Raw genomic sequence first — 25,751 nt, forward strand, 5'->3', positions numbered from 1 at the left:
GGTACCACTGTATTTGAGTTAGTGGCTCTGGCAATAGGTCCAGGGGGAGTTGTGAGAAGAGGCAGTGGTCCACCAGTTACCTTAGGTTACATTACCATAGGCAGTGCTTTTTTGTGGTGGGGAACGCAGGGGTACGTATACCCCTAAACATTTTGTGAATCTAAGTTTGGCCTCATTGAAGGGCAGTATTTCAATATGAGTAGGGAAATGAGAGTATCCCTAAACATATTTTTTTTAAAAAAACACACCCATTGACCTTAGGTAACCAAAAGGCTGCCAGCAGCCCTTTGAAGTGGGCTGCTGTTTCCTCATTTTAAAAGATGAGGAACAGAGAGGTTTGCAACCCTCTCCCTCATGTCTAGACTTCAACAACACTTTACTGATAGTGAGAACAAGATCATTGGTGTCGCAACGCCAAGAGCCACTCTCAGCCTTGCCCGGCACAGTTCCCTGGTGCCTCCTTAAGAACGAGGAGAAAGGGGCGGGCAGATTCTTTCTAACCAGATTCAACTCCTCCCGCTAGTTAATCCACCTTCCTTACAAGGCTACTGCTAGAAGCTGGTTTTCCCCTCCCTTTGAAAAAGAGCAGAGCTAGAGCTGACAGCGGCACAGGAGGCTGCAAGAAGAGCGGGACCGTGGCTCCAGGTCTTTTGGAAGAAGCAAATGCAGCGTGGCTTGAGCAGCTCAGCATCCTTATAGTCTCTGTGCAGCCCAGGCCCTGGAGAAAGGGGCAAGTTCTTCCCAAGGAAAATACAAAAACATACGAAGCCAATCTGCAGATAATTGTGGGTGGAAATGCTCTGGAAAGGTAAATGGCTTTATAAAGCTGGAAAACTTGATGGTTTGGATTTATTTGCTGTTTCCTTTCCTCATGCTCTATTTAGAATAGGCCATCCCATCCCAGGACTCCTGTTGCTGATGTGTGTACCTTGCTAGGTTTCTAACTTCTGAGCAAAAAGTTGCATTGTTGGTTAACCTGTATTTCCCGCCAAATCAGGTTCAAGCGGTTGTTTGATGCCCCAATGCTATTTCTGACCCTCATTTTAGGCCCTTGTGTCTCTCTGGGTGTGGAGTGGGTGGGCTGCTTTGCTCTTGTCATTCAACGAATGCTTACGGCTTTTCTGCTCATCCTGTTAGGGGACCGAAAAGAAATCTCAGTATGAAATAGGCTGGAAAAAGATGGTGCAAATGGCACAGCTTGCTGCTAGAGACATTTAGGTAAATCCCAACTTGTTTTATGTCCTGCCGGAAACCTCTGTGGAACCTCTTGGTCCTCTTGTCAGGGTTCGGGCTGCTTCTGCTGTCAGGCCATCAGCCAATCTTGGTCCAGGGTCCCAGGCAGTGGTCTTTCCACCAGGAATTGAATCTTGGTGCACATGGGGTATGTGCTCTGACTGCTGCTGAGCTATGCTGGTCTTTCCATTGATGCTTCCTGTGTCAAGCTGGAATTTCATTTTGTAAATAAATTCTATTAAGGTTCATAGAGGAAAAATACAAAACATAATCTCTTTCCCCCTTTTTAAACCAAACTGTCAAGCCAGAATTTCATATCTTGTCTATGAGTTGTTTTGTTAGGGATGTGCTAAATCAAGGCTCGGGGCTGGGAGTTAGTTACCAGACACAACTGGAGAGGTTTATTTGCAGCTCTGTGATTTTTAAATTAATAACATCTGTGAGACAACATTGATGCAATAATAATGTCTTCTTACTTAAGATCAAGAATTTGGTGTGCTTATCGCACCAAACAAAAACCCTTTCGAGGTTTCTGTGTTCTGTCTGTCTGTCTCATACATGCCCAGAGGATAAAGTCTGGGGTGACAGTTCTTGTTCTGTGAAGAAGCCAAGGGAGACAGCTTGTTGAGATCCTTATTTCTCAGACAGCCATATTTTGGTTGAGTGGATGATGTGATTTGGTGTGCACATTTTTTGCTGATTTTACTGCCACTGGGATTTTGTATTCTTCAGTGGTTACTTTATTATTCTCTGTCACAAAAAAACAACAATACAAGATGGGAGTATCTGTCTTTGAACATTACTTCGAAATTCTCACCAAATTTAACGTCTGCTGTGCTAATTCTTAAAGGGGGCTAGTGGGTCTGTAAGAAATAGCATTAGATTTGTAAAAATTCTGCTAGCATCCCTTGCTCTTGTAGATGTCCTGCAGCCTACAAGATGTGATTTGCATTCTGGGGTGTTTACTTTTGCTTTTATTTTTGCAAGAATCACTAAAGCAGCAATGTTTGCATAGGCCTCATTGAACATAGGGGAACTTCCATTGAGTAAAAAATGCATAAGGTTGTGATGCGATTCCGTTTCCAGCATAAATAGTGTTAAGTATTAAAATACAACATCATCTGCTCTTCACACTGGGATTTGGATGCCTGGATATTCCTTTTGTGCACTTTTTTTGAGTTCATGGATTTTTCAATATTCTTTATCAACCAGGCAGCCCCTAAGAGCATTCGTGGCAAGAGCTGCAGTGAATCAGGATAATAGTGAACCACTGGCCAGCTGTAGATTTCCCTGGAGGCATCCTACTACCAGCTCATTCCTCATGCCTGCTCAAACCTGCCTGCTTGGGGCTAGGTGATGAAGATGGAGGTTCTGCGCCGCTCTTCTGTCTTTGCTGCAGAAGTCATGGAAGTGTTTGATCGGACTCCTACAGACAAGGAGCTTGTATCGCAGGCCAAAGTGCTCTGCAGAGACTTCATTCACTCCAGGCTGATTCGGGCTGGAATTGGCTGGAACAAGCCTGAGCAAAGCACACCTGTTCCTGGTGGCAAGTTAGCAGAAGTGTCCAACATACTTCTAAGATTAGGTAAGTGCTGAAACTGTCAGTGCCTCTGTGAGGGTGGCAGGTTGGATTCCTATGATTTCTGCCTGGATCAGGGGGAAGATGCTGTTGAGTGAAAGGCTCGGCAAACAAATCCCCTGCAATCGTGCTAATTTCTGGTAGGGCATCCAGGTGAATGGTGTTTGGTCATATTTCACTAAAACTGCTCATGCCTGTAGAATCAGAAGTGTGTGGTATGCTCAGCCCAGACTTCTGGACCTCCTCATTGCCCATGAGTGCTTGGAAAAAAAGTGATCACAGTATGTGAACAGACATAGTTAAACTGTGAACCCACTGGGGAAGTGAACTCGTTGCAGTTTAGACATCGTGGGATACAAATTTAAAACATCATCAGCATCAGAAACATATATACCATCTTCCTAGGATTGAGCATAAGTGAAATTTGTTTTCCTTGTTTGCATCATTGATTGGCCATCCAGTATGCATTTATAAATCCACTTCCTCTGTTCATAGACCAGGGCTGTGCACAGAGCTGACTGGCTGGTCTTCGTATCAATCATGCAGAGCACATTTAAATATAAACTTTTTAGAAAGAAAGAAAGAAAGAAAGAAAGAAAGAAAGAAAGAAAGAAAGACCCAACAAACAATCAAATAGCTCTGCAGATAATTAAAAACCAAAAATACGCCCCCTTGGAACAAGGGGAAGGGTGGGAGTAACAATCAGCCTACTCTTTGGAACTTGACATGGGTGTCCATTTGAGGAAGGAAGGATGGGAGCAGATAGAGTTCACTCTGCTGCGCCCTCTGTTGTTCTCAGGTACAATAACATTTCATTAGTCTAGATCAGAGATAAAGCTATATGCCCTCCAGATGTTGTGGACTATAACTCCCATCAGCCTCGACTTGTATAGTCAATGGGTGTTTTAGTCCGCAACTCGGGGTGTTATCATGTCGGCTACCCATGCTCCAGTTGTACTACTCTATAGAATCTGACTCAAGATAGTATCATTCTGGTTGAACATTTTGCTGTGCTCAAATTTTTTTAACCAGGGACAAAGGAAATAAGACTTTTTGAGGCTAGAATCCCTTCTGGCATTTGCTTAGCAACCTGCCCATAATAGATTAGTGTTGCATCTTCATTTGTGAACAGTAAACTTGTGCTTTCAGTTGCCCTCGATTATGACAGATGGTGAGCATAAGGGATGCTGAAATAAGATTTCTACTCAGTTGCAAGAATCTTCTGCACTCAGAATAGTTGCACCCCACTTTTCCAAAGCACTGCAGGCAATCAGCTGTCATTTGGCTTTATATTGTGAAAACATTATGTGGGATTATAGTACCAGGGACAGACCTCAGTAACAGCACCCTATGCAAGGCCAAAATTTGCGATGCACACCCCACAGTCCTCCCGTCTCCTTCCCAAAGCTGGCTAAGCGCTAACTAGGCATGGGGAAGGAGGTGGGAAGACTCTGGGACCCTGTCAGAGCTCTCAGGTCTCCTTCCTGAAGCAAGTGCTTACTAGGCTTTGGGAAAGAGGCGGGACGGCGCCCCCTTGGCTCAGCGCCCTGTGCTGGGTAACCAGTTGTGCCACCCTAAATCCGCCTCTGATAGTACTAGTTATACATCTCTTTTCTCTCTGTCATTTGGCTTTGGTATCACTGTTGACACTTGCCAAGTCAGTATTTGAAGAGCCAATTTCTTGGCTAAGGAGATTTGTACGAAGATGGGAATTTGTTCTGGCATTTTTGCTTGTTCAGATTTTTTACAGCAATAAATAGCAGCATACTGTGCACTTATGGTATTTAGTTATATAACTGAAAGACCCGAATGGCCTACCTTTGCAATGTTTTGGTATCTTGATACTCTGGAGAGGAATAGTTCGATGCTGTGGGGTTCTGTCCTGCACAAAATGTTTCTTAGAAAAAGTGGGCTTCTTTATTTGTCAAATGTTTATTTAAAAGATGACATCTTTGAGAACCTCTGACAAGGTTCTGAAATGTTGTCACAAGGAGCCTCCATAAGCCAAATGCTTTTGTTGTTGTTTAGTCGTTTAGTCATGTCCGACTCTTCGTGACCCCATGGACAAGAGCACGCCAGGCACTCCTGTCTTCCACTGCCTCCCGCAGCTTGGTCAAACTCATGTTTGTAGCTTCAAGAACACTGTCCAAACATCTCGCCTTCTGTCATCCCCTTCGCCTTGTGCCCTCAATCCCCTCCGTATCCCAGTGTCTCCTCCATCTACAAGAATGAGAGAGAGAAGGCATCAAAGCCTTTCCTAAAAAGGACAAATTAAACATTATTGTTTGCTCGAGGTTATTTGAGTATGCAGCTTTGGCATATTTATGAAGAGGTTATACACATCACTGATAATGATACCATCAAAATGCAGTGGGAACACCAGTCTTAACAGCTGTCCTTTTAAATGTCTGTTTCTGGACTTTTGGACAGCTGGTTTTAATCCACCTCTCATTCTTTGCTTTCAAAGTCTTCCCTTCAGGCTGAGACCTTGGAGCATAATGTAGACTTCCTTGTAGAGGTGATCCCATCAGTTTTTAGTTCTTTTCAGAACTGTTCTCCTCATCTCCAGTGGGACTTGTATTCCTTTTTGTTTGGGTCATTCCTTTGCCTTCTTGCTGTTCTCTCCATCAACTGCCTTTGCTCTTTATTCTCTCCCTGTTGCTCTTCCTACACTTGTGTGTGTGTGTGTGTGTATTTACCCATTCAATTTCCCTCCAAGACTGAGGCCAGAGTGTGGGACTTGCATCCTTTAGATACGCGGGTGGCAGTGAGTGTTTCAGAAAGCCAGTGCAAGTGCTGTGGTGCGAATCTTTGGCAATTGTCCTGGCTGCTAACGTTTTGAGTAGGATTTGGCTTATGGGTACAATAACTTGGCATTCCATCTAAGCAATGTGGCTTGAAATCAAAACATTCACAGAAGGCTTGAGGGAAACACCACCTCCCCACCCCACCCCCCACTGAGCCTTTCTTTTCCTTCTGCTGTAAACAACCCTATATGGCTACGGAAGCCATGCTGTATTCATGCTCTTTCTCAACAATGTGTACGAAATATGGTGGCCTTAAGCTTTTGTAGCCCGTGCCAAGTGGTGCAACAAGTCTGACTCGTTCCAGCTTTGGTGAGAGCAGCTGGGGAACACCTTGTGTGTTTGGAGTTCCTATCAAATTTTTGAATGGATGTCTTAATTCTCAGTGAACAGAAGGGCAATTACTTGGAACCAGTCCAGTGCTGAAGCATAGGCAAAGAGACATACAGTAATATAGGTGCGATAGGTTAGGTGTAGGCCTATCTCCCCAGTGAACCGCCTTATAAATGTCACAGTATTGGCTATTCTTTTGGGAGGGAAAAGCTCAACAGATCTTGAGATGAGTGTGCTATTCTTTCCCGTACCTTATGTATAAGAATGTCCATGTTTGCCTGTTATCATAATTTATAGACACCGCTCCTTTATTACGCAGTAATCGCACAGCAGTTTCTAACATGCTGTATAGGAGTTGTGGGAAACCTTTGGCCCTCTAGCTGTTTCTGAACTACAACTCCCATCAGCTTCCACAGGCATGGCCAAGGATGATGGGAGGTATAGTTCAGAAACATCTGGAGGGCCAAAGGTTCGTCACACCTGAAAGAGGAGAAGAGCCCTGGTGGAGCAGATCAAAAGTCTTATCTAGTCCAGCACTCTGTTTCCTACAGTGGACAACCAAAAATGTGTCTTGCAAAACCTATAAGCAGGACATATGGGCAATTGCCCCCTCTCAGTGTAACTCTCAGGCAGAAGGGAAGGCACCTGCGTTTTCCAGAGCTGTTACACTAACAGTCATAGCTGGCAAGAGTCCCTCACTGTGGATTATTATAGGCAGATGTCAGCAAGCGTACACGACAACAAAAGCTTTTGTTTTGCGTACTTTCCCAGGCAAGTTGAGAGATTTCCCGGGGCATACTTTAAAGGACATTGAGTCTGAGCTCTTTGGTCACACATAGATTTGTATAAAGGTATTGCAGTATGGGCAGTTTATTTGTCAATCCCTTTCCTAGAGAACTCTGACACGGAGCTTGCCTTTCTCTTTGCAACTACCACACAGGGATGGGGGATAATTCCAAATCCATTTGCACTGAAAGGCAAACCCACCTAATTTGCACTTTCTGAAACAATATGAAAATTGAAATGTCATCGTTCTTCAAAATTTGCACTTCTCCGAATTCTGCAGTGCAGTTCTCCTGCAAAGTATAGTGCACAGAAATGCATATACTGGGGTAAAGTGTCCATTAAAATGAAATTATTTCAGGGGGAAATGCATTGCAAAAATGTGTCTATCCGGCAAAATTACATACAGATGTCTATATATCAGGAGAATTTTGCACTAAAATGCTAGTGAATTTTCAAGAGATTTTTTCCCCCAGTTCACAAATTGATGTGGAAATATGGAGAACTGAGCTTCAGATTAGAAAGTTGATAACCTGAGAGAAACCATAATTGGCAGATATACCCATACTTAGACCACATACTGACTTGACGTTTTCACTTCTCTAACTGCTATGACCTCAAGATCTCTTTACTGGGTGGTCACTACAAGTCCAGGCCCCATCAGTGTATATATGTGAAATCAGGATTATTATTATTTTGGCTCAATGTGTGCCACTTTACACTTGCACTCAACAGCTTTTCCATTTCACTGGCCACTTATGCAGTCTGAAGAGATGCTTTTGGAGCAGTTTGCAATCTATTTTATCATTCATCTACAGTGGTACCTTGGGTTAAGTACTTAATTCGTTCTGGAGGTCCGTTCTTAACCTGAAACTGTTCTTAACCTGAAGCATCACTTTAGCTAATGGGGCCGCCTGCTGCTGCCACGCCACCGGAGCACGGTTTCTGTTCTCATCCTGAAGCAAAGTTCTTAACCTGAAGCACTATTTCTGGGTTAGCGGAGTCTGTAACCTGAAGCGTATGTAACCTGAAGTACCACTGTATGTACTTGAGAAGGAGTGGGCAACCTTTTTCTGCCAAGGGCCACACTCTTTTGTGGGCCACATATCAGAAGTGGGGGCAGAGCCAAAGGTGGATTGAACCACTCCCCCCCCCCGCCTCTCTGTCTCTCTGTCTCTGTTTTTGCACATTGCTATTCACCTGCCCACTCACTTTGTAGACTAATGGGAAGAAGACTCCAGAAAAGGGGGAGTCATGCTAACTGTTAGACACATTAATGTGTTTGAAATCTCAGCCATACAAATAATAAATATTTTTCAAACCCAGTGATCATGTGAGCATTATGCCGCAGTGTAGCTGCTTGTGTGCTCATACGGGGGGGGGGGGGACCACAGGAGCCTGTACTCCAACCAATTTACAGCATTGCTAATGTAGAACAAACCTTTACCAATTTACACTATGCCCTATTCTTCCTTCACATGCAATGTGCTTCTCTGCTGGGAAGCAGCTGTCTTCAACTTCCTCCCTTCTTTCCCATATCTCAGAAGGAATCCCCCATTCCTAGTGCAGAGAGCCCCCCTCCCTCACCAGTGGGTAATGTTCCCTCTTATCAGGCTTGTGCATATATAAACCACATTTCCTTTCTGTTTTTGTCAGATAACATGGAACAATCCAGCCCTTCAGAGGGTCAAATGTTTTCCTTGCAGGTTTCTCCAAAAACTTGGATATTTTTTATAAAAAAAATCTGTTTAAATGCTGGCTTAATTGAGAGTGCCAGATGGTTGCATGAATGGCAAATAATCAACACTTTTTACTGTCCTTAATGAGACTAAATGAATGCAATGCTGTGGCTAGTTACATATAAGCAGAGCCGTAGCTAGGTGATCTAGCGCCCCTGGCAGAACCGTCCAGCTTGCGCCCCCTAGCCACGGACAAAAAAGCTCTTCTTTTCACCACTTCTCCAACCCCCCCTCCACCCATTCAATTCACCCTCTATTTAAAACTTTTTCTTATGAGGCAATAATCAATATTTTTATTTATGGACAATTTTTTAGCCGATATTGTGGCCGCCCCACCTGCCCCCTTGGCAGGGGCCCACCTCACCACCCACTAGCTACGGCCCTACATATGAGGCATGGGGCCCAGGCACAAATTGGCTTCTGAGCAAATAAAGTCATCCTTATTTGGTCAGAAGTAATTAGATGAGAAGCTAAGGCAAAGGAGCTGAGGCTCATCCTGTATGCACACCTACACCAGATTCACCCTATGCAGTTCCATCTACACAGTACTAATGTCTAAATAATAATAATAATAATAATAATTATTATTATTATTATTATTATTATTATTATTATTATTATTTATTATTTATACCCCGCCCATCTGGCTGAGTTTCCCCAGCCACTCTGGGCGGCTCCCAATCAGTGTTAAAAAAGGTACAGTGTTACATATTAAAAACTTCCCTGAACAGGGCTGCCTTAAGATGTCTTCTGAATGTCAGGTAATTATTTATCTCTTTGACATCTGATGGGAGGGCGTTCCACAGGGCGGGCGCCACTACCGAGAAGGCCCTCTGTCTGGTTCCCTGTAGCCTCACTTCTCGCAATGAGGGAACCGCCAGAAGGCCCTCGGCGCTGGATCTCAGTGTCCGGGCTGAACGATGGGGGTGGAGACGCTCCTTCATGACAACCTTGTTATTATTTTAGCCTCACAGTCACCTGGCAAGGTAGATTAGGCTGATAGAGATGGTGACTGGACCAAGGCCTGGGCCATGCTCCTATGTGTAAGATTAGTTAAGAGACGTCCTCCAACTACTTGCTAATATTTGTGCAATATCTGGCGCAATATCCAGTAAATGCTATTGCACATCCACATTCCACAAAGCATCCACAAGCGCAGCTTCCCCTCGTGATACAAACAGATGGTGTCAGCGGAAGATGCAGTATTATTATTATTATCATCATTATTATCATTATTATTATTAATATACTGTATTATACCTAGAGGTCTCAGGGTAGTTCACAGAGCAAAATCAAAATATAAAACCACAATATATATAGTCAAAATAAAAACAACAACCCAATAATCACCACCCCAAAAAACCCCCACATTTTAAAAGGGCATAGGGTGTTAATCAAATCAGTTAACTGGCGTATCCTGTAACTGAAGCACAGTCTAGAGGAAATGTGCATGGAAAGTATACAATCAAAGAGAAACAAATATGTGTCCGTCCGTCCCCCATTTGCCTAGTAAAATTGCTTTGCAGAAAAGCCCTAGAACTATAACCAGGAGTGTGCACTGGTCTAGCACAAACACACTTGGGACTACGTTTATTTATATCCCTGTTTGCATTTTGAAAGCCCAAGTAAAGGAGCGGTCATAAAGTAGCTGCAAGCATGAGGCTGTGTAACAAGAGAATAATTAGACACGACTATTGGTCTGTCGGGCTCAGTGTTGTCTACACTGACTGCCAGCAGCTCTCCGGGGTTTCACATTTCCCCAGCCCTACCAGGAGCTGTTGGGGGTTGAACGTGAGACCTTCTGCATGCAACAAAGACCCTCTGCCACTGGGATACAGCTGTTCCCAGGATTTGCAAGACTCCTGGAGGATTCTGTTAAGTTCTTGTGTCTTGACTTACACCTGACTATTCTCTCTGGCTACTTTCCAATCTCTTGTGTTTTATAATGGGTGTGACTTTTCCTGTTTGTCGTCCTCGCACACTTCTGGGAAAAGGATACAGAAACAAGAAAAATGCTTGGCACACTTGATGCTTGCTGGTTTTGAGATCGCTTAGATTCAGCAAGCTGGTGAAGGATCTTGGGGGCAAGGGAAGACTATTCCAAGTCTAAATATCTCATGTCATTATTCGTGGGAAATAACTGGTGACATATTTAATCTGCCTTATTTATGTTTCACAGCTTCAGGCAGGCCTTGTACTACTTCTGTCATGTCCCAGCCCATAAAATGCCTTCTTTGATAGACGGCTGACAAGGAGTTGAAAAGGGGTTGTCCCATGGAAGCGATGAGATACTGTCGGTGTCTTATTGCTGAGCAGCAACGTGCAGAGCTCAGTGGAATGGGAGGCCAGCCAACCAGAAGAGTCTCTGAGCTGCACTTGCCTGGAGGCAGAGTCAGCATCCAAGGTCAGGTCCAGTCCTAGGGTTGGGCAAATCTGCGTAGTCAGATGGTTCAGGAGTCAGGAAATCCAATGATCATGGTGGTCAAGGGTCAAGACGAACAGGAAACAGGAAGGTAGAGCCAAGAACTACAGGCATTGTTAGCAGCACCCGACAGCTGCTGGAAGCTCTTCTTAAGAAGGTTGAAGCCAGCTGGTTCTCATCAGTGCCTTCTCCTCTGTGTCCTTGCAGGCTGATCAGCTGCAGGCGGAGTCACTCCACCTTCTTCCCCTTCAGGCTGTTGTTCAGCAGGTGAAGCTGACTCCTGGCTCATGGCATCCATATATTGCCTAGCAGGGGCAACATATTGCCTAGGCGACATTTTTCCAGGGGCTGGGGGAACAGAATCTTTTCTCTAACCCTCTCTGAGATAATACAAGAATACCATGCACACAGGTGGTGTAGTAACAATAAAGGCTTATTATTATTATTATTATTATTATTATTATTATTATTATATTTGAAGACACTCTGAAGATGCTGAAACCAAATGTGATCAGAGAATGACTCAATTTATTGATTCATTTAAAGCATTTGCTGTCTTCAGTCCAGAAAGGATTTTCAGAATGCTTGACAGGAGGATCTAAATATATATATATGCAAACAGTTTAGCAACCAGCAAAAAAAGCCCATTTCTTTTATTCTGCTACACCATCATTTTTCGAAACAGCAACTGATGTGACTTCTATTTGTTTCTGTGCACAATCTAAAGTGCTTGTTTTGGCATGTAATGTTTCGAATTAGGATCCGGGTATTGAAATCTTGCTCCCATACGAACAGGGCTCCCCCCCCCCCCCAGTTCCGGCACCTCTCTGGTGGGTGCCCTTGCCATTCTAAGAGAACGAGGGATGGAGGGATGTGTTTATGGTGAGTTCCTGCACCTCTTTTTCTGGAAAAATAGCACTGCATAAAGACCTCCCTGTTCACTGTTGGCCTGTTACTGTGCGGCCATTAGAAATCTGAGAGTGAGCCATTTCCGTAGTGCATGCTGAACACCATCCCCAGTGCCAGGAATCCATGTAGTTAACCATGCGGTGCTTAATTAATAGTATTTGTGTGTTTTCATCTATTAGCTCCTGTCGGGTATTCTATTGTTTAGTTGTGTTTTTAGACACTTGTATTGTGTTTATTTGAAGTCAGGGCTTGGGGAACCTGTGGCACTCCAGATGTCTCCCATCATCCCTGACCATTGGCTATGCTGGCTGGGGATTATGGGAGTTGGAGTCCAACAACATCTGCAATCTAGCTTTGGGATAGCCTCCCCCTGGTGCCACAGGTTCCCTCACACTTGTCTCGGGTGCCACAGATTCCCACCTTGGGAATATTAATTGAAAGGTGGGCTACAAATGTTTAAAACAATTCCTTGCCTTTGTTTGAATTGTGTGTGCTCTTTTTTCAGGTGATGAGCTGGAGTACATCAGGCCCAACCTGTACCGGAACGTGGCACGGCAGCTAAACATCTCGCTGCACTCGGAAACCGTGGTAACAGATGCCTTCCTGGCAGTGGCGACTCAGATCTTTACTTCAGGTGCTGTCCTGCAATCCACAGTGTGGGTGAGGGAATGAGAGGGATGAGAAATGAAACAAAGCTAGGTGTGTAAGCACAGGCATGTTTTGGGTGAGCCTTTGGGTGGGGCCCACTTGGCAAAGGATGCTGGCTGTAAGTGATTTGGCAGTGGATGCTGCACTAATGATTTAACACAAAGCCATGTTTGTTTACTCTTTCCTCCTATATCTCACCAGGTGAGGAGATGCTGTAGCCACTCCCCAGTTCTCTCCTCCCAGCAGGGGAATCCCTTGCTTTTGAGCTGGCTCTCACTACACTCCCAGCAATGACTGACTTTCTTACATAAAAAATACCTTTATGTTTTTCTAGTTTCTTCCTCTTTCTGACTCTTGGGATTGGACACATTAATGGCTGCCAAGTTACTGCTTCAGTCTGGGGTACAACTGTGCACAAATGACTTTCCAAAATTCTCTACCTTCTAAAGTGAGCAGAGGAATTGGGATGACATGGACATAATTTTACCATATTTGTCTTGCGAGAGGAATAATTTTCTGACAGTTTCTCATAGCTAGGACTTACTATTATCAGTAGTAGTAGTAGTAGTAGTAGTAGTAGTAGTAACACAGTTTCTTTACTTTTCCCTAAAGAGATGTCTAAGATCCCTAAGATCGAACCCTGTTTTTGTTTGTTTTAATTCCTGTTTTTGTTTGTTTATGCTTTTATTCTATTGTTTTACAGTTTTAATTACATTGTTTATTGCTTTTATATTGTGCATTAGCTTAGAGATATTTAAAAAAAATAAGTAGCTTATAACAGCTACCAAATAAATTTATTAAATAATTTGGGGTTTCCCAAAGCTTATTTTGGCATGCAGATTCCCATTTTATTTAGGTATGTATTTATTTTATTTAAGGTATTTATATATCGCTTAATCATGCCTGGTTGGTCACTGTGAGAACAGGATTCTGGACTAGATGAGCCTCCTTTGGCCTGACCCAGCACAGCTCCTCTCATGTTCTTATTAGTATTTCCAGCTGTCAATTCATATTTCCAATTATTTGAAGGGAGGGTCTTGCTTGAGAGTGACTTTTGTTAAAAAGAAAACATTGAACCAGCACTGCCTCACTCTGCGTGTGGGGGCAATGGGTTTGGAGTTGCTTAAAGCTTATTCGGGGCTGGAAGCATCGTGTGTCCAAACACATTGTATGAAAGCAATCCTTTTGGAGATAACACTGCTGCACCTTGAAGGGGCAGTTGCACATTGAAGTATATCATGGGTAAAGTAAAGGTAAAGGGACCCCTGACCATTAGGTCCAGTTGTGGCTGACTCTGGGGTTGCGGCGCTCATCTCGCAATTCCTTGTTAATGGATACATGGACAGCTCTGAAGTTAGGAAGTAGAAATCTGCTCCAGTCCTGTTATTTCCTGTTGCTATCCCACCTCCAATAGTTGACAGACCAGGGGAATGTTCCAGGAATCTCTTCCCACCTGCTGGGCAATTCAGAGCCATCCGCTGAATGTGTTCTGAGCAGAAATGAAAGATGCAGTAGTCATTCAAAACAAACACTCTGATTCAGGCTTATTTTCCATTTTCTGGTACAAAACACACTGACTCCTAGAAATGACTAGTATATCCCGCCTCATTTGTAGTTAGTAGGGTGACCAGGGGTAAATGAGGACAGGATTGTTGCAAGTGACAGAAGAGGTGCTTTCTTCTATATATTATTAAAGACGGAGAAGCTCAGAACTCTTTTGCATTGGGCAACCCTAGCTGTGAATCAAACGCGACTCATCTAGGCCTTTAAGAGCTGCTAGATGGAATCAAATCAATGTCATTTTTCTGAGGAGATGGTGGAGGCTTTGCTGGTAAAATGCAAGCAACAGTTGAACGTTAAAAGTGGCAAAATAAAGAGCTTCAGTCGTGCCTCACCCAGACATTCCACTCTTCGAAGAAGAAGAATCAATGCCAGATCCAGCAATTAAGGACAGAAAGCAGCTGCAGTGAGCGCTTTCAGAAACTGGACTTTAATGTTAAAATTCTGCACTAATGAGATGCTTGATTTAGTGCACGCACGCATGCACACACCCCCCACACACACCCCGCAAATGAAATAAAAACTGCTTTTCTTCCAGAAAATGGTTGTATGGGTAAATTTACAGTGCAACCTTTTGCATATTTATTCAGAAGTAAATCCCACTGTGTTCAGCTGGGCTTGCTCCTAGTTAAGTTGATAAAACTGTAGATTTCATCTTGCAGGGGGCATAAGATTGACTAAGATGTTGATTTTTCAGATGGGAGAGGTTTTTACTCTGGTTCAAAACTGGATACAAAAAATGTGCATGTTGTTTCAGATACAAAGTATATTTTATATACATGTCCTTTCTTTTTGGGCATGTGAAGAAGTTTCTTGATTGCTCATTCTGGTGTTTAAAGGGTTGAGGATTGACAAATATACCTTTGTCCACTTCACATAGGACGAGTTTATGGTCCTTTGGCTGATTTCTGCTCTGTTGTCCACATAACTTCCTTTCAACTGCACCTGCTGTGCTCTATCACAGTACAGTCATCATCACCATCATCACCACATATTTGTATGCCGTCTTTCCATAGTTGAAATTATGCTCAAGGCGGCTTACAACATGACAAGATTTACATAATTACAAACATAACAGAAGTCATAAACAATAAATAAAACAAATCAAAAAGTGCACAATCAAATGGAAACAATTTCCACTTAAATCAGAAGATCTAAAACTAAAGATACAACAATAGTATCCATAACAGCAACAGCTCTCTCAACCCCTTTTAAACAATACTCCAGCCCAAGAATCTGTTCAACAGCTTCAGCTTTTGTAGCTGGAGTCAGTCAGCACTCCATTCTCTCAGGCCAGATGGGAAAGGGCCAGCAAGGCAGGGTTCAGGTCTTCCATGGTGCACAGGCAAGATGGTCTCATTTAAAACAACACAGATAAAAATTAAAAACAATTTAAAAGATCTGGAAGCCGAACATCTAATGGGGCTTCTGATTGGCTGCAGGAGCTTCCTGCAGCCAATCAGAAGCGGCACTTTGGTTTTCGAACGTTTTGGAAGTCGAATGGAGTTCCAAAGTACGATTGTACAGCTAATCTGCTAGATTTATTTAAAGCAGCATTGCCTTGCAGTTTAGCTGCAAGTCTTTTAGATGGTGATTCTTGAAAAAATATGAGTTAGCTTGTGGTGCTATGCAAGGAAGGAACTAGAAAATAAAACGTTACATCCGTTATGCTTAGTCTGAATCCAGATAATTATTTCCTATGCCTCTGAATCCAACCGGCAGAATCATTGCTTTGGGCAAGGAACTAGAAACTATGAGCAAGAGAGTGTCCCTATTCAGCTCTCCAACTAGCAACAACAAATGCTTTTAACATGCTTTCAGCCACCCCAGATATATGGGTGTTGTTTAAAATAAGAAAACTGATCTTTCTTTTCTTTTTCTGCCTCTTTCAATACATGTTAAATACATGGAGCTATGACTTCAAAAACACATTGATGATTTTGACTACAAGGTCAAGAGTGGCGACAGTCCTCTTCCTGTGTTTGTGCTATAAATCTCAGATATTGGGCTTGATTTCAAACATCCAATGAATGTCTGTGGGAGCTGCTTGCGTTGGAGTCCACAAAACTTTGGGTAAGGTTTTTGTTTAGTCTGGTCAGTCTTAAAACTGGCCATGTTGCTCATGCTGCTGCTGAAGGAGAGCTTTCACTGTGTGAAAGGTCTCTCAACACAATAAAGCAAACTTCTTCAAAGCAGTTGGCCTAACTTAGCCCAGAGGAAAAGGCTTTTAAGTGGGTGCTTTTAGACAGCTGTGTATTGTGCCCTTGGGCAAGACAGAAATAGAAGCTGCCTGTCACGGTCCAAGGTTGTGCCATGAACTGCCTCAGTCATCACTTGTGAAGGAGGCTACTACTCTCCATCCAGTTGTCAGGTGAAAACTGGGCCTAAGGGGACCATGTTTCCTCCTTGGGTCCTTTACTGGAAGAGCTTTTAGATCAGTGTTTCCCAACCGGTGTTCCGCAGCACACTAGTGTGCCGCGAGACGTTGCCTGGTGTGCTGTGGGAGGGAGGCGGGCGAGTCGGGCGGCGAGAGGCGGGGCGGCGGCGGCGAGGAGAGGCCGCCCAGCGTGGGGCTCTCACCGTCTGCCTGCCTGGCTGCCTGCGTGGCGCTGACGTCACGGGGCTGTAACGTGCCCCACATAGGCACATGCGGGGCGGCAAGCGAGCTCCCTCCCACATCCCATCGCCGGCTCTGCACCAGGCGGTAGAGCTCGGCGAAGTTGCCGCGCTGGAAGGCCAGCAGCGCGCGCGCCTTGGCCAGGCTCTCGCCCGCCTGCGCCTCCAGGCACGGCGCCTCGGCGTCGGGCGGCAGTGAGCCCAGGAAGCGGCCCAGCCGGCCGGGGTCGCCCGCCTGCAGCAGCGGAGGCCAGCCCCGCGCTTGGAGAGGACGCAGCAGCCGTCGCCAAACCCGATCCTTCTCCTCCTGCTCCGCCGCCGTCCTCTGGCTCTCGGCCGGGAGGAGCCTGCGGCGATGGGGCGGGCGCCGAAGTTGGCAGAAGTTGGCACGCCTCCTCGGCAGCGCCTTCGTCCTCCTCCTCCTGCCTCTGCTCTCCTCCGGCGGCGGGGGTGCGCTGCCCTCCCCGGCCGGGGGGCTCGGCGGGGCCCGCGGGGAAGGAGGCCATGTTCGCGGCGCGCGGGATCGCGGCCCCCCTCGCCCGCCTCCGGCCCGCTCCCCTCCCCCTGCGCGCTGCCCTAGCCGTGCGGGTCTCCTCCCCCTGCGCCGCCGTCCCCTTTCCACATCCTAGGAGCCGCGGTCCGCCTACCGCCCCCGGGCCGCGGCGCGGCTCCCAGCCCAGGCTGGCCTCCGCCTCCTGGGACGCGCGCCCACCCCCGCGGCCCCCCAAACTTCAGAGCAACTCTCCAGACGCTTCTCCCCCGCCTCGGTCTCCCTCCTTTCCACTTCTCTTCCCCCCTTCCTTCCCTCTTTCTTTCTCTTTCTCTCCCACCCGCCTTTCCTTCTATTAACTTTCCTTTCCCCTCCCTTCGTCCTTCCTACTTTTACTCCTGGGCTCCTCCCCCCTTTGCGCAGCCACAAATCAATCTCTCTTTCTTTTTTCCCCTCTCTCTCTTCTTTGCTCAGACGCAAAAAAGTGCCGCTTTTTGTAAATCCGGACTGCTGTCCCCGCTGAAACGATACTTTAAAAAAGGAAGAACCCACTGGCTCTTATTTCTGTTTAAAGCAGTAGATCCTGAACTCTTTTGGCCCACTGCCCCCTTGGTTCCACATCCCCCAGTGTCCCCTATGCTTACTCTATAGAAAGCATTACAGGGGTTAACGCGGCTCGCTAAGGAAGATATTAATAGAATTCTGCATTTGGGGGGAGACCCTAACAGTCATCTACCATTACCTTCTATGCTGTTACTATCTTTTTAATTTTTTTTACATAAGTAAGCTTGGAGGCAGACCAGATACTTATCCTCACATGGCTTCCTGGCTGTTTTCCAGTACCTGGGAGGCCAATGTAGGACAGGACAGGTGGGCTCCCTCCAGATTATTCACATTTGTTCTATCTTCTGTGCTGTGCAGTATATTTACATATCTTGGCTTCACAGCTGGCTTCCATCTGGCATCTTCTAAAGCAGAAGAAGAGACAGCTTTTTTTGGCATTGCTTGCCAGCTTTGAAACAGATATTTGTTTTTAAATTCCGCTCTGCGATGTGGACAGCCCTCCCTCCTGCTGGTTTCTCCCCTCTGGTTTATTCCTCGCTTGCTTTTATTAGGATAACACATACGTAAATATAGATAAGTGGTGGTATTCTTAAGTGTCTCTGGAAATAATAGTTGTCTCTTGCCTGCCTGGATTCTGAATTGGTGGCAATTTTGTTTAATTGGATGCGGATTGGTGCCTCTTGCTGTTTGTGGGCAGGCAAGACCGGGAGGGGTTCAAAGGAACAGGCAAGCTGTCTATGTCACATCTGCGAGCTCCCAAATGCTGGCCAGACACTTCCCTTGTACTGCAAGGTAAAGGGTAAAGGGACCCCTGACCATTAGGTCCAGTCATGACTGACTCTGGGGTTGCGGCGCTCATCTCGCTTTATTGGCTGAGGGAGCCGGCATACAGCTTCCGGGTCATGTGGCCAGCATGACTAAGCCGCTTCTGGCGAACCAGAGCAGTGCACGGAAACGCCGTTTCCCTTCCCGCCGGAGCGGTACCTATTTATCTACTTGCACATTGACGTGCTTTCGAACTGCTAGGTTGGCAGGAGCTGGGACCGAGCAACAGAAGCTCACCCCATTGCGGGGATTCGAACCACCAACCTTCTGATCGGCAAGTCCTAGACTCTGTGGTTTAACCCACTGTGCCACCTGCGTCCCTTCCTTGTACTGTAGAGTGTTGTAAAATGGAGGAAAGATGTTCATAATAGTAGGCATAAACAGAATGGGAAATTGTCTTGCCTGCGTTAGCTATCAGAAACAATGGGGCTGTGGCTCCTTAAAGACTTAGCACAGCTATCATGGCATAAGCTGCCATGGACTAGAGTTTGTTTCATCAGGAGTAGCTGATGAAACTGTTTTGTTTGCCTCCATGAACCACTTGAAAATTGGTGAAGGTCTTGGTGGATTTTTCTGGCTATTGTAGTGTTTGTTATGCACTGTGCTTTGTAATTTTCCATAGAATTCAAATTGAAATGCAATGAAATACAATATAAGAAATAAAAGAATCAACAAAAACACAATTAAAATGAACATGAATATTTAATGTGATGGATGTGCCACCTCTTGTCTTCAACCACAAATCCACAGACTCGCCATGGAGCAACAAAATGAAGCTCACAGACAGGGGTGCCAACTTGAATAAAATATTGGGGGGCTCAGGTAAGCTGTGTCCTGCATAATTGATCACAAGACACGGTGTGCACACCATTTGAATGGCAATGACCGTCAACTTAGAGGGGGCAGCTCCCTCAAATGTTTTATTGGGGGGGGGGGGCGAAGGGACCTTGGCCACTATGAGTTGACTCCTATGCTCCCAGACCACTGGTGGTCTGTGGACCACCATTTGGGAACCTCTGCTCTAGTCCCTTAAAGTTTTTGTCACAATGACTTGTTGGTGGTGATGCTTGAGGATTTCATTTAGTCTGCATTTTAAAGCAAATTGACCAGATTCACATGGCCTTCTTGTCTTCTTCAGATTTTGTATTCACAAATGTTGTGAATTTTCATTCCTTAAAAAAAATAAAATCTTTCAACAAGAACCAGGAACTTGGATTCTGCTTACAGGAGACAGAGTTTGTAAGGACCATGTCATCAGAGACCTCTCTTTTGTCTTCTCTTGTTGTGAAAGCACAACAGCAGTCTTGAGACCCAGTCCTCAATCCATTTACTCAGAAGCAAGTCCCACAGATTTAAGTGAAGCTTACTCCAAGTACATATTTATGGGATCATAATGCTTGGTTAAATAATTTTATTGTATTTTTAAAAAACTGAATGCTGTTATGGAGACTCTGCTGAAAACCAGTCTGTAAACCTTAATTTTTTTTAATCTAAAATAAAGAACAGGTGCACACTCTGTAAAAGGAATGGGTGCTGCTTATATTTAACAGGATAAAATGAGCTATTCTGTATTTGAAAACAAACACAGCTGCCTTGAGGCTGCTCAGAAGAACCCTTCTGCTTTTGTGAGCTCGTTCTTTTGAGCAGCCTTCAAAAACGAGTGTAAATATTTCATGGATAAAATATATATTTTGGGAACACCAACCTGCGTAGCTATCTTTGTTTGGTTTCTTGACAGCAGCAGTAGATGGTCTTCTCCAAACTGGTGCCCTCCAGATGTTTGGAACTGCAACTCCCATCAGCTCCAACCTGCATGGCCAATGATCAGGGATAAGGGAGGAGGGCACTTCATACTAGCTCTAGTACAAATGGTTGGACTTGCCCCCTGAGGGCACTTCTGTCTAGCTGGTGCACATTTCTGGACAGGAAGCTCTGCTGCAGGCCAGATTAACTGGCTGATCAGCATTCCACTCTCTTGCTACATACTGCACCTCATTCACCATTGCTGAGTGTAGGCAGTAGATAATGAGAAAAATCTTGAATTTCTGTGTGTTTTTCTACCAGACTAGACATTTACTATTCAGTATTCATGCATCATACAACATTTGGAGTATTTACCTCCCTAAATATCTCTCTCTCTCTCTCTCTCTCTCTCTCTCTCTCTCTCTCTCTCCCCCTCTCTCTCTCTGTTAAAAAAAACAGCTGGGTTTTGTGAGAACAAAGTTAATTCGGCTCAAGGATCTTATCACCATAATCAGAACAGGGCTGATGACATTGCTTTGATCAGAGTGTGTGGTCAAGAACCTCATGACATTTTAAATGCCTCTATTGTACACTCTCCTTGTATGGGAGGTTTCCCATGCCTAAAAGAGTTAAGAACGTGGACTTGTGTCCAAGGTGCCTTTTTTGTTTGCTTGTATGGCCAAGCTAGCTCTGTCTTGTAGCACTTCACAGAGAGGATAGGAAATGTCCTAGGTAAGGGTTTGTGCTCCTGGATTCTCTTGAATTTAGGAGGAGAAGCCAGCCAGGTGGATTGTCCATCAGGCAGCCTGTGCTGTGTTGCACATCAATCCTTGCCAGATGGATGAGTCAAGGCAGGCTGATGCTGTCCATCTTTATTTATAATTTTCATTTATAGCCTTCTCGCTATCTAAAGATCTTGAAGCAGTTTGCAATCGATAAAAATGACCTAAATGTAATATAATCTCAATAAAAACCATGTCAAGTTACTTACACAAAAACAAAACAAATACATAAATAGCATCCATATACATAAACATGATTATCAATATTAAAAAGTCAGAGAACATTACGAGGCATAATGCACGTTATTCATACAGCTACTGGCCCAATCTCATTCATCATCCATTCCACACAGCCACTGCAATCATTCATTACCTCAGATCTTGTCTCTTATGAACCAACCACTTCAGGGTGCCAGATGATGCTATCCATTCTCAAAATTGAGGCCATCCAGGCATGTAGCACTGGAAGACTCAGGATTCCAGAACTTACCAGTAGTACGTAGTAGAGCATCTGGTTTAGTGGCATAGTGGCTAGAGTTTGGGGCTGGGGTCAGGCCCTTTCTCCCACCAGTTTTGTAACAATCATCTGCTGAAATTCTTCTCCCCTCCTCTTCTTCCTGCAGGCATAACGTGGGGTAAAGTAGTGTCTCTCTATGCTGTGGCTGCAGGCCTTGCTGTGGACTGTGTAAGACACGCCCAGCCAGCCATGGTCCATACCATTGTGGATTGCCTGGGAGAATTTGTACGCAAGACTTTGGTGACATGGATGAAGAGGAGAGGAGGCTGGGTAAGCTTTTCTAAAGAGCGAATGTGCAAGTTACAGACACATTACTGACATGAATAAAAACAGAATGGTCTCATGAGCTACCGGTAGGTACAATGCCTTATAAACGCCATCTCCAACTCCTCGAAAGATTCCATCAACAGTGTCTCTGAAAAATTTTGCACATCACTTGGGAAGACAGGCGAACTAATATCTGTGTACTGGAAGAAGCAAAGATCACCAGTGTTGAGGCAATGATTCTTCAACATCAACTTTGTTGGACTGGTCATGTTGTGTGGATGCCTGATGATCCTCTTCCAAAGCAACTACTCTATTCCGAAATTAAAAATGGAAAGCGTAATGCTGGTGGTCAACAAAAGAGGTTTAAAGACTGTCTCAAGGCAAATCTTTAAAAATGTAGTATAAACACTGACAACTGGGAAACACTGGCCTGCGAGCGCTCCAGTTGGAGAACAGCCTTTACCAAAGGTGTCATGGGATTTGAAGACCCTCAAACTCAGGATGCAATGGAGAAACGTGCTAAGAGGAAGGCACACTTGGCAAATCCACACCGTGATCAACTCCCACCCGGAAACCAATGTCCCCACTGTAGAAGGATGTGTGGATCCAGAATTGGCCTCCACAATCACTTATGGACTCATTGTTAAAACCATGGAAGACAATCTTACTCGGCTATGAGTGATCACCAAAGAAGAAGAAAAATGCAGCTAAATACTGGATAGAATTCCCGTTTATTGAACTATGTTTACTTATTTGAAGCATTTTTACCCTGTCCTCCTGGAGCAGCAAGATCAATAATAAGCCCTTGCCCTCATTTTTACAATCTAAAAGACATAGCACAAAAGGAAAAAAGGATGTGTGGATGGAGGGGTAGAGAGAAGGGACAAAAAGCAAATAGGCATTGGCTGTTCATTACAATGACTAGCTGGAATGGTAGCAGATCAAGGAGAGGAGGAGCCACAAATTGCTGGTCGAATTAGCAATGTGGGCCTGCTTTTTTCTCCCTAGGCTGTAGCCTGATGTAATGGCTGCTGCCAGGGACATTTGATGGAGGGAGGAACTTGAGAGAGTTGACATCTCTCAGCAGAGCTGATGCTTTACTTTACTCCCTTAGCTATAGCTTTGCCAATCCACCTTTGCCCTGCAGTGATCCTGATTATACTAGCTCTACGCTCCCAAAGCTTTCCCACTGACCTGCAGCAACCTTGACTATATTTGCCATCAAGCTCCCGGCACAATTCCACTAACCTCATTTGCTCCTGACCTGCCAATACCTTTGCTATGAATCCAGTTTTCATCCCTTTGAGGCGCATGAGCACAGAATTGCTTAGGACTGCTGCTGCATGTGCTATGAGAGAGACAGACACATCTGCTGCTAAGGATGTTGGGGGAGGGGGGGAGATGGTCTCCTGGCCATTTGCTTGATATGTGCCCATGGCCTTCACATCACACATTATGGTTCTTAGCACGTCCAAGCTAAAAAACCGTAACGTTGAGTGTTAAGTGTCCCTTGCTGTGGGTATGTTATTCAGATCAAGTAAATGAAAGAACAAAGCTGAGAACAGGCAGTGACGATGCTTGTTGTATAATCTTTACAGGAAGCGTTTTATTTTAGAAAGTAGGGTGGAAAAGGATGATACTGAGAACTTCTGGAAAAAATAATATGATTCATTTTGTCAGCGTTAAATGGATAAAATGCACAGTGATTTGGGTCTCAGTATGACTGGGAAACAGAGTGGTGGTGGTAATATTGGTGGTTGTAAAGCTCTAGGGAAATATTTTAGGGCTGGTGACCTGCAGAGAAAGATGGGAAATCTTCCCACGCCATCTGCTAGAAATATTTGGAGAACCATGTGAGAACACAGATTATGTGAGTGCGAAACATTGTATTGATGACATCACATTTCTGAGTCTCCATTTTTCTTTTTCTTTCCCCCTAGACCGACATAACAAAATGTGTGGTGAATACTGATCCCAGCCTTCGCTCCCATTGGCTTGTGGCTGCTATTTGTAGTTTTGGCCACTTCCTGAAGGCCATCTTCTTCGTGCTTTTACCGGAAAGATGACATCCAATTGCCTATTGAAACCATGTCTCCTTCTCACAGACACAGCTGGCACAGAGAAGGGGAAGAAATGAGACGATGAAGAGAGGGGCTGGGCAAATGTACCTTCCACTTGTCTGGCTTTTCCAGCTGCCTCAGTGCAAAGACTTTCTTCAACAATGGGGGACATTTCTCCTGATCACTTCTTACAGCCAAGTGCCCTTTGTGCTTTCTAAGTGGTTGGAATCATGTACATAAGGTTGGGAGGCTATTGGACTTGCCATTCAGTTATTTATTCTTTTCCTCCTGTTCAAATTGTGTCACATGATGCATACACACTTAAGAAATCCTACTTGGAGTTGCTGTCCACTTCATTTGCAAAATGATAACGGCTCCTTTGTTTTTTAGTCAGTCAGTAGATTCTTCCCATCTTCCCTAAACTTCCCTAAACCCCTGGCCAATGTTGTTGTAAGATGGATGTTTTCTGTAAACACCCGAATTGTGCAGTTGTCTTTAGTCACCAGAGCTCTCTCACCCTCTGCCTGAGATGGATTTTCAGCATGGATAATATAACTACCTGCTGCATGTTAAAATTTGCTTACATGAGAGAAGACCAAAAATAAATAAAATCATTGCCTAAAAAAATTAGGGCAGGGCCACAGATTCTCCACCCTCCATTTAAGAGGAAGAAAAATTCAGACATTTAACTGCTGCAACTTTTTGAGTTTTCTCACCACTCTTTGTCCCAAATATGAAGTTAATGTGGAATGCAGGCAATCCCATGAGCATGTTGTATCTTATGAGGGGAGCAAAACGAGGCATCAATAAATTGTATCAACTGCTGTGTGTTTATCATGTACAGTATGCGACTATTGTGGCAAAATTAATGCCAAATGAATATTTTGTTGCATGGTCGGTATTCATATATATCTTTTATGCCCATTCAATGGCCATTCTTTAACTCCAAGAATCCTGGGCACTTCATTTTAATCCCTCAAATAGTTACAATTTCCAGCAACCCTAGCACCCAGGGTTTGCGGAAAAGAATGTGCTTCGAACGTGCTTTAAAAGTATAATGTGTACTACACAGCCTTGGCAAAGTAGCGTCACATCAATTCTGAAGTCTGGGTGGGGAAGCTGGCTTTGCAGTCCAAAAGGAGCTCTGGAAAGGAGAACTGACTTAACAGATCCACCCCCTGCCCACACTCCCTTGTGCACATAAAAGCTGTTGCATGTGCTTCTAGAAATGGGAAAAACAGAAGTAGGCGTGGGGGGGACATGATTCAGCCCTAATCCACAGCGTGGGGACTCTGACATTTCCCTTCCATGAGGGCCATGACCTCCCAGTGACATCTTACCATGGATGTGTTGTAGGAGTTCCATGTCACCTTTTGCAGGAGCAGGAAAAGAATTACAGATCTTCCGCTTTTTCTGCTTGTAATAGGAACCGGCTCACGGAGATGCATCTTGTTCAGTCTTTTCATTCTTTACATACCTGAAAAGGGCAATATTGAGGTATGCTACTAATCTTCTCTTCTAGCTCATGCTGTTGCCCTCATAAATTCTCAGGGAGAAAGTTCACACGACACCATATCAAACTGCATCTCCTCTCCCCTGATGCTGTATGTGTAAGTCACCAGCTCACCCCCTGCCACACGAGAGAGGGGTGGAGGTAGATATGAGAAGCACACTCTCAGACCTCCCATTCTTTGTCGACTAGGTGCTCAGTTACTGGGAGGGAGGGGCTCTGCCAAGTCCTCTGGAGATCTATTTGCAAATGGCTGCTGTGCTTGCATAACAGATCATACTCATATTATTGTTATAAGTTTGCAGAGGGCAAGGGTCCCCTAAACTCTTGGGTGCTAATCCTCCCCATAATTCCTGGATTTAGTCAA

General features: G+C 44.7%; 1 protein-coding gene across 1 annotated transcript; it reads left to right on the forward strand.

Annotated features, from left to right (window-relative positions):
* The first annotated feature begins 534 nt into the window (after positions 1–534).
* Positions 535–24,713, forward strand: BOK (BCL2 family apoptosis regulator BOK). The gene is made up of 5 exons (XM_081192760.1): positions 535–808; positions 2,446–2,818; positions 12,308–12,436; positions 21,654–21,817; positions 23,755–24,713. Exons 2-5 carry the CDS (start codon positions 2,590–2,592, stop codon positions 23,878–23,880), a joined length of 648 nt encoding a protein of 215 aa, XP_081048886.1. The 5' UTR covers positions 535–808; positions 2,446–2,589; the 3' UTR covers positions 23,881–24,713.
* The last annotated feature ends 1,038 nt before the right edge of the window (positions 24,714–25,751 follow it).

The sequence above is a fragment of the Podarcis bocagei genome, assembly GCF_964188305.1.
Source record: "Podarcis bocagei genome assembly, chromosome: 4".
Classification (NCBI taxonomy): Eukaryota; Metazoa; Chordata; class Lepidosauria; order Squamata; family Lacertidae; genus Podarcis; species Podarcis bocagei.

Excerpts from the sequence above, each read along its gene's own strand:
- BOK (XM_081192760.1), top strand. The coding sequence starts at position 2,590 with ATGAAGATGGAGGTTCTGCGCCGCTCTTCTGTCTTTGCTGCAGAAGTC. Across the intron at positions 2,819-12,307 it reads CAACATACTTCTAAGATTAG|GTGATGAGCTGGAGTACATC; the intron begins GTAAGTGCTGAA and ends CTCTTTTTTCAG. Across the intron at positions 12,437-21,653 it reads GACTCAGATCTTTACTTCAG|GCATAACGTGGGGTAAAGTA; the intron begins GTGCTGTCCTGC and ends TTCTTCCTGCAG.